At 56.4% G+C, this 8,804-nt stretch overlaps 1 protein-coding gene across 4 annotated transcripts; it reads left to right on the top strand.

Annotated features, from left to right (window-relative positions):
- Positions 1-963: 963 nt before the first annotated feature.
- Positions 964-7,825, top strand: IRX6 (iroquois homeobox 6). Of its 4 annotated transcripts, none has more exons than XM_017874635.1 (7): positions 1,534-2,337; positions 2,440-2,581; positions 3,424-3,681; positions 4,348-4,457; positions 4,638-4,945; positions 5,772-6,377; positions 7,366-7,825. In XM_017874635.1, the coding sequence occupies exons 2-7, from the start codon at positions 2,501-2,503 to the stop codon at positions 7,368-7,370; spliced, it is 1,368 nt and encodes a 455-aa protein (XP_017730124.1). In that variant the 5' UTR covers positions 1,534-2,337; positions 2,440-2,500; the 3' UTR covers positions 7,371-7,825. The 4 variants fall into 4 exon arrangements, with proteins under 4 accessions (XP_017730125.1, XP_017730124.1, XP_017730123.1 ...); XM_017874634.1 differs by having other exon boundaries at positions 7,363-7,825; XM_017874636.1 differs by lacking the exon at positions 2,440-2,581 and having other exon boundaries at positions 964-2,337; positions 7,363-7,825.
- The last annotated feature ends 979 nt before the right edge of the window (positions 7,826-8,804 follow it).

The raw sequence follows: 8,804 nt of genomic DNA, 5'->3' as shown, positions 1-8,804 counted from the left end.
CAGCAGCAGCAGCAGCAGCAGCAGCAGCAGCAGCAGCAGCAGCAGCAGCAGCAGCTGTGTTTGTTAGTATTTAGAATGGAGCTTGTCCTCATGTTAATAATCTCTTAAGCAGAAGAGTCTCTGGTTTGTGGCTTCTTTAAGCTCCTTGAGCATTCTACAGAATGTATTTTTAAAACAGGGTGTGGGGAGCTAGAGATGTCATGCCAAAGAGATCAGTGGCTCCCAGTGACCAGTTCCCTCTGTAAGGTGCTAGTGGCAAACTGGGAGTTGAGGCATGCCCCGTCCAGGGCCCCAGACCTTGCGCTATCTCATGCAAGAACCCAGAGCCAGAGCCGTTGCTATCTTCTGGGCCACAGGCTCTTGCGTTTCAACTAGAAAATAAAACTGGGCCCTTGAACCAACCCCTATGGCTCCTCGGAGGAGTTGCAGCAAGGTCCTGGAAGAGCATTTTAAAAGTATAAAGCACGGTGACCCCGTTAAGTGAAAGGCAAGGCTTTCTGAGGTTTCTGGCCTGCAAATCCCACTGGATCCCTGCAGTGCCCACCGAAGACCTTCCCCTACCAGAGCGACAGTCCCTTTTCGCCCCTAGACGTCGCGGGTTGGAGGCTCTCAGAAGGGCAGCTGGGGCCTGAGTATTGAGCCTTCAGATGTGCAGTCTATAGTGCTCGCAAACTGGAGGTGCCCTGTCTCGGGACTAGGCCTGGAGGAGGCAGCCCCCTCCTGGATACCAACGAGCCTCCCCCCCACCCGACACCTCCCACCCATCAGTGCCCCTTTGAAGACCCCTGGGATGGAGTGAGGAGGTGGTCTGACCGCTGGGCCCAGCCGGGCGTCCAGGAGGAGCGCAGGGAATGGGCCACCCTCCCGGAGCGCTCCACTGCGGCTCTCCAGCGCCACCCCCAGCGGAGCACAGGGGCTGCAGCCCGGACCGGGCGCCTTCTTCAGCCTCCCCGGCTGCCCCGCGGCCACTGCGGGCGGCGCGCGCGAGGCAGCCAAGCCTTGCCTTCGGAGGAGATGCCCAGGGATCTTAGCAAGCAGCCTGCGGATACCAGGGATCGGACCCGGCGAGTTTCCGGACCGAATCTGAGGGATCCTGAGCCTCGGCCTCGAGGGGGCGCTATCCGGCCTACTCGAGGACCAGGCAGCTGCAGAGAAGTCCCAAGGTTAAGGCCTGGGCAAGGCCAGGGCTTGGAGAGTCGGAATCTAGCCCGAGTCCTGGGGAGGCTGAGGCGGGGAACCAGATCCCCGAGGACAAAGATGGGCGGGCCAGTGGGATCCACCGACGCTGCCCGGAGCTGTTCCAACGAGAGCCGGGCCTGTGGCGTGAACAAACTTTCCTTCAGCGCAGGGGCGGAGGAGCCGGGCTGGAGGCTTCTCCCCCGGGCCTCTGCTCTCCTCCACCTGCCAGTGCTCAGCCTCCGCCCAGCCTTCGCCCACCCCAGCTCCCTCCCCCTCCCCCGCGCGCCTCTGTTCACTCAGACTCATGTCTCCCCTCTCCCCTCCTCCTTCTCCCTCTTGCCTTTCTCCCCCACTTTTCTCCTGTCTCTTCTTTTGTATTCTCTCCTCCCTCGCCGCCCCGGTTGCCTCTCGCCTCCTCCGGGCCGCAGGGGAGGAGGTGAGCGCGCTGCGCCAGGGGCCTGCGCGGCTCAGAGGGAGGCGTTTCTCCTACTTCTCCCGGGTAATTTGGAGAGGTTGTGTGTGTGTGCGCGCGCGCCTGAGCTCCTGGAGGAAAGGGGTAGGATTCAGCGCCGAGCTGAGAGGGTCAGGGTCTTTGACGTTCCTCGCCAGCTGCACAAACCTCCCGAAGCAAGTGTGAGTGTGGATGAGAGTGCGCGCGCGCGCACGGGCTGGCTGCGCTTGGCACGCTTGGTGGCCCGGGGCCCCGGGGCCCGGGGTCCCGTCTGGCGGCTCGGGATTACCGTGACGTCACATTGAGCCTCTGGCCACCTTGGACTGGGACACCTCCGGAGCCTCACAGCCCCGCGCCGCGCCGCACCTCACCTCGCCACCACGCGCCTTTGGGAACCAACATCTTCTTCCTTCCCCTGCCCATCCATGGGCCCTTCTGTCTTCCGGACCCCACGGGCCGGAGGGGCGCCTTCCGGAGCGCAGGGCTCGGCAGCCCGGCTGCCCTCGCCTCTGCCTCCACTCGGGCCAACCAGGCGGAGGAACCGGCGCTGGGCACCCGCCACGGTGTAAGCAACTGAGACGCCGCACTGCTGGGGGCGCCGAACAGTTGGGCTGAGACGGGAACTCGAAAGGGAAGAGAGAGGCGGGCCAGGGACAGCCACCATGTCCTTCCCGCACTTTGGACACCCGTACAGCGGCGCTTCCCAGGTAAGAGGTGCCTCTATGGGGGACAGGGGACAGACTGGGTGGAGGGAGTGCCTAGTGCCCGGTGCCTGTCTCTGATCTTCCTCCTCTTGTGTCCTGGGGAAGCCCGAAGGAGCAAGGACCAGGGTAATGTGTCACAGCCTCCTCTGACATCCCCAATCCCTAAATGAGAACGTTTCACCCCGGAGTGCACCCTGGAAAATCCTGTGACCTGAAACACGGACCCTCTGACCATGCGCTCAGTGAGGTGGGTGGGATCACAGGGATCTCCCAGTCAGGCCTCCTCCTATACAGAAGTCTCAGGTGGCCGGGAGTGTCTTAAAGAGAAAGAAAGAAAGAAAAAGAGAGAGAGAGGAAGGAAGGAAGGAAGGAAGGAAGGAAGGAAGGAAGGAAAGAGGGAAGGACTTGTAGGCTACAACGCTGTCCATCTCGCCATATGTTGACCTGGACTCTTCTCCTACCCCTTCCTTGGGCGGGTCCAAGCTCTCCAGTTCCCTCGATTTTCCAAACCAAAGTGGATGTTGTGCGTTGACAAGGGTTTCCTGGAAAAGTTCTGCGGACACCCCCTCCACTGTTCTGCAGCTTTTCTCTAGAGTTCTGAGTGTATTTTCCTGTTGTCTAGTGCTGGCTCGACCTTTGACCTGCTGCGTGATCTTAGACAAGTCTCATACTCTCTCTGATCCTCCACTCCCAATCTATAAAATGGGGAGCAGGAATGAGACGTTAATAATGGTCTCTAAGGCCACCTTCTAGCTCCACCTTTGCGGATCCTGTGAGGAGGGTAGGGAAGGGGGCTGAGGGTTTGGTGTCTTTAATTCCGGTTTCAGAATATTCACATTTTCCCGGCCTCCTGGGGCTCTGGGGCCTTAGCAATGGCATAGGCGCATCTATAAGGGTATTTTGGTTAAAATGCCTTTTATAATTCCCGTCCCAGCACCTAACAGAATGCTCAGCCCAGGTGGCATTTAGTTAATGCATAATGAAGGAATGAATGAAGGAGCAATCTGATTTCACCCTCTTTGCTTCTAGCTCCCGCCAGCGGGAGGCAGGGGTCTCTGACCTCCAGTGCCCTCTTTCTTGCCCCTGTAGTTTCTGGTGTCGGCAAGTTCCAGCACCACATGCTGCGAGTCTACCCCACGCTCAGTCTCAGATGTGGCATCAGGCTCCACCCCAGCGCCTGCTCTCTGCTGCGCACCCTACGATAGTCGACTGCTGGGCAGTGCACGACCAGAGCTGGGCACCACCTTGGGCATCTATGGAGCCCCCTACACGGCTGCTGCAGCTGCCCAGAGCTACCCTGGCTACCTGCCCTATAGCCCGGAGCCCCCCGCACTGTATGGGGCACTGGTGAGTACAGGAGTGGAGTCCCAGGGTCGTGAGCAGTAGAGACAGGTGAAACCCAGAGAAAGTCAAGGAAAGACCCACACTCCTGAGGAAAGGAAATGGTTAGGACTGTGTATAAGGAGGACAAAAAAATACAGTACATTACAGTTTGCAGAACTTGAACTTCATACTGTTTAGAAAACATTTATACTTCTGTGAATTCTGTGAGGTAAGCAAGTAATCATTAATCTCAATTTATAAATGAGGAAATAGAGGTGCACAGGGGTTCAAATACTTTACCCAATGTCACAGGGATACAAAGGGTCAGAGAAAAGCTCCTGAAGAAGAGTAAAGCAGGAAATGCCCCAGCTGGTGTGTGTTGTGTGTGGAGAGGAGGGGGAGGGGTAAGTGATACAGTAATAACAGCAGCTAATATTTAACTACTGCCTACTCTGCACCAGGGATTCTGCCAAGCATTCTGCTAGCATGGTCTTCTTCAATAACCTATAAGTACTATTATCGCCATTTTACCAAGGAAAAAGTTGAGGCACAGAGTGGTTAAGCAACTGTGCCCAAGATCACATGACCAGTACCAGTGGCCATACTGGAATTTGAACCAGACCCTTGGCTACCACCGCATGTGCCCCCTCCCCAACTGTAGTCCTGAATTCTCCTTTTCTCTCCCTCCAGAATCCACAGTATGAATTTAAGGAGGCTGCAGGGAGTTTTACACCCAGCCTGGCACAACCAGGAGCCTATTATCCCTATGAGCGGACTCTGGGGCAGTACCAATATGAACGGTAAGGAGTGAAGGGCCTTGGCGAATGGCACTGTGAGGCTTTCCTCCCCCACTGCCAAGGTAGGGTGGATGGGGGCAGGGGAGAAGGAGGGAGCTGAATCATACTTCCAGGCCATAGATGGCCCTCTGCCTGCAGTTCCTTGTTCCCCTTCTAGAATGTGAGCCAGGTTCTCCCCCACAGGTATGGTGCAGTGGAATTGAGTGGCACTGGTCGCCGAAAGAATGCCACCCGGGAGACCACCAGCACACTCAAGGCCTGGCTTAATGAGCACCGCAAAAACCCCTACCCCACTAAGGGTGAGAAGATCATGCTGGCCATCATCACCAAGATGACCCTCACCCAGGTGTCCACCTGGTTCGCCAATGCGCGCCGGCGCCTCAAGAAAGAGAACAAAATGACGTGGGCACCCAAGAACAAAGGTGGGGAGGAGAGGAAGGCAGAGGGAGGAGAGGAGGACTCGCTAGGCTGCCTAAACGCTGACACCAAAGGTACTGAAAACGTTCACCAGTCCACCTTAAGGGTTTTACAAGCCATCAAGCAGTTTGGTCTTTCAAAAGCTGCCCTGTAGGGTAGATTTTCTGGAAGGTCCTCAGAATTACCCTTGCACCTCCCTGCCTGTCTCAGAGCATTAGCCTGTGCACTGCGTTCTACCTGTAAATCTACACAACCGGCTTCTTCTTGACATCAAAGTGTTACCTCCTAAAGTTCTTCCTGACTCACCCAAGCCAAAATAGCTTCCCAGTTATTTTCTGTTCTGCCAGCCTGTTTGGATTTCCTTTGCCATACTTGTCACTGTGAGAAAGTTTACATACCCAACTACCCTCTCTAGAATGCCAACTCCAGTAGAAGGCTTACTCACTGCCATATGCCCTACACACCTAATACCTAAATGATGGCAGGCATATAGTTGGCGCTCAGTAAATAGTTGCGGAATTAAATGATATAACAGCAGTCACTTGTAAATATTGAAATGGAGGAAAAACTGCTCCCTGGTTTTTCGCAATTGAGAAGCTGAGATCCAGAACTCAGGCAGCGCCAAGTGGCATTTCCTTGCCTTGGCACTACTCGCGAGAGGAGGAGTTCGCTAAAGGGCGGGGGCAGGGCTGGGGCAGGAATTCTTTCCCAGGGACAGGCGGCCAACAACCCTGGGGCAAATGCAAGGGGTGGTACGGCAGGTCTGGTGAATGACACCGCGGATGCCCGCGGATGCCCTGAATGCAGGGCATTTCTTGCTAAAGGCTTCTCAGGGATGGGCATTCCTCCGATTTCCCTTGGGCCCTGGGGCTTTTCTCACTCGCTCTTGATTTCCTGCAGAAGTTACTGCTAGCCAGGAGGCCCGGGGGCTCCGGCTGAGTGACCTGGAAGATCTGGAGGAAGAGGAGGAGGAGGAAGCTGAAGACGAGGAGGTAGTGTCCACAGCTGCAGACAGGCTGACGGAGTTCCGAAAAGGCGCGCAGTCGCTGCCTGGGCCCTGCGCTGCAGCTCGAGAGGGCCGATTGGAGCGCAGGGAGTGTGGCCTGGCCGCGCCCCGCTTCTCCTTCAGTGAACCTTCCGGATCGGAAGAAGCTGACTTCCTCGCGGCGGAGACAGGCGGCCCTAGGTTGACCATGAACTACCCATGCGTGGAGAAACCGCGCATCTGGTCTCTGGCTCACACCGCGGCAGCCAGCGCTGTCGAAGGTGCACCCCCAGCCCGGCCTAGGCCACGAAGTTCTGAGTGCCATATGATTCCCGGACAGCCTCCTGCCTCTGCCCGGCGACTCTCAGTCCCGAGAGACTCCCCGTGCGACGAGTCTTCCTGCATAGCCAAAGCTTTTGGGAACCCCAGGTTTGCCCTGCAGGGACTACCGCTGAACTGTGCGCCGTGCCCGCGGAGGAGCGAGCCTGTAGTGCAGTGCCAGTACCCGTCTGGAGCAGAAGGTAGTGGGCCCCCAAAGGCGCTGGGAGTATCTATGCAAAAGACACCCACCCACCGCCCTGCCCGGCAATTGCACACCCTCTGCCATTCCCGTCTGCCCAGGTCTGCCACAGACCTGACGGGAGATTGCTTCACAGCACTCTTTCAGACAGAAGCGTAGAGATAAGTTCTAGTACTCCCTTACTTTAAAGCCAAATAATAATAAGTTCACAGGGAGACTGTAATTTACCTAGAATCACTTAGAAATCCGTTCGAGAGATGGACAACCAGGATCTCTGCATTCGTGGTCCAGTGTACTGCCAAATTCACCAGGTGTACATCACCATGCCCCTCTAGCACAATTGCCCTTGTCCCCTGCCTGCCCTTCAGAGGAAACTCGCTGGTCCCCTGCTGTGCTGCTCAGAGAGTTTACTAGGGTTGGGCAAGCACCAGGGCTTTTGGAGAAGTCTAAGATTGTGGGCCAGAAGCACACCATAAATTTAAACTCAGTGCTTAAGTCCAGCTTGCAGCCCTCTCTGTGTCCCACCAAAACCCCTGGGAAGTTGTAGACATGCCCCTGCGGTCAACAGTTTCAGACCCTAGATTGGTGCTGTCCCTGGATAGCACCCTACCAAGGGCTCATCCCCAGGCAGGCCAGTGACTGCCAATCAGTGTCCCCTTATGCTGGCTGGTTCTTTCACTGTGTTAAGGACCTGGTGGAAGGGAATTTCACCCCACAAAGGGACATTCCCCAAGCATGAGGCAGCCTCCAGCAATTACTGTCAGATTCTGCTCTTTGTAGTAATTTCTCTCAGGATTAGCTGCTGGCTTAGAAAAGTGGGTTACACTGTTATTTGAATTTACACAACGGATCCAAACATTACCTCTGGCAAGCTAATTGCCTCTAGACCCTTTGCTTGCCTTCAGAAGAGACATGGCTGACCCAGAGGTTTCCTAAGAATTGCCACTAAGGGGCCTTTGGGTTTTAATCAACCTTTCCTCTCTCAGCAGGTTAGCGCAATGGCTGCGATTTGCGAAAGAATCTTGGAAATGGGCCCCACGTTTCGAATTCATCTCCAGGTTAAGAAGCTGCCAGACCTTGCCAGGGACCAGGAGCTCTCATTTTGCCTAAGAGACAGACACACAGAAACCCTCCTAGCAGCTGTCCTTGCACGCAGAGCTAGGTTGGTGGGCAGAATTGTACCTTAGCAGATCCCACAGAGGAGATGGCAGGGCACCTTGGGGAAGGCCAAGTGGGAGGCTGGGCAAGTCTGCCCCACCCAACGACTCTACCAAGTCTCTTCCTCCTCTGGATTCAACAAGCCTTCCTCTCCTGCTCATCCCTGTCTCTCACCTCCACCACGCCCCCTCACTTTGTAACTTCATCGCAGACCCAGCTACTAAGGACCCTGTGTGTCTTCTCCCCCTCCCAACCCCTTGTGTCCTTAAAAATAATCAGTCCGAACCCATGCTGTGTGGCCTATCTTTGCCAGGGGTGCTTGGAGAGGTCGGGGTGCAGGCAAACATGCATTGCGGCCAGGGGTTCTTGCGACAGCGCAGCGTGGGGTGCATACCTCAGTTCCTTTAGTAGCTGGGAAAGAAACTGACAAGGTAACCGACAAGGTCGTGGCGACTGCAGCTCAGCGGACTAACCGCTGCGTAACCAATCCGTGGAGCCAAGCTGACCACCTCGCGGGTCACCCGCATGGGAAGTGGTGGGACTTGTCAGGATGTTTATCTGGAAACTGCATCTGTTTCCGGGTTCGTCCATGGGTTGTAAGTTTACTGGGGGGAGGGGTGATGAGGACTGCGCTCCTCCGATGGAACTGAACCTAATCGCGAGGTCAGGCAGCTTTCAGGGTCGGTGTGAGGCGAGAGGGGGCATTCTTCCCGTTTTATCAAAAGTGTCAGCAAACACTTCCGGTACAGGCCAACCAATGGGAACTGACGGGCAGGGAAGGGGTCTTTGTCCCCCTTGCTAGGAGTGTCGAGCAGCGGGGTTGGGGGTAAGAGACGTAAAGACGCCCGCGCAATGCTGGCTGGGGGAGGCTGCCTGCGTTTGCGTCCCGAGTCTAGTGGCTTTGGCTTTAGCCAGGGAATGAGCGCACCGCTGCTAGCAGGGAAGCAGGGACCCGGGACAGTGCCCTAGAGGGGAGCTCCGAAGAGCAGATGGGGCGGGGAGGCAGGAGGAAACGCAGTGGGGTGTGCGCCCAAGGCCTGGATCCCTGGGGAGCTGCGTCTCCAGCGCTGGGTCCGGCCAGGCCAGGCCTTCCAGACCAGCGCGGATGCCAGATTATCAGTCACTGAAATCCAGGCGAGCAGAGTCCTTCTCCTGGGCAGGAGAATTGAAGACCTTTGGAGGACGATGAGGGGAAATGTGGAGGTTGGAAATGCTAGGGAAGTCGAAGCAGCGCGCCAACTCCTAGCCCTTCTTCTCTATGGAAAAGACC

The sequence above is a fragment of the Rhinopithecus bieti genome, unplaced genomic scaffold (genome assembly GCF_001698545.2).
Source record: "Rhinopithecus bieti isolate Rb0 unplaced genomic scaffold, ASM169854v2 scaffold_8911, whole genome shotgun sequence".
In the NCBI taxonomy this organism is placed as follows: Eukaryota; Metazoa; Chordata; class Mammalia; order Primates; family Cercopithecidae; genus Rhinopithecus; species Rhinopithecus bieti.
Note: the sequence above shows the minus strand (reverse complement) of the source record. Positions and strands in the feature narration are given on the sequence as shown.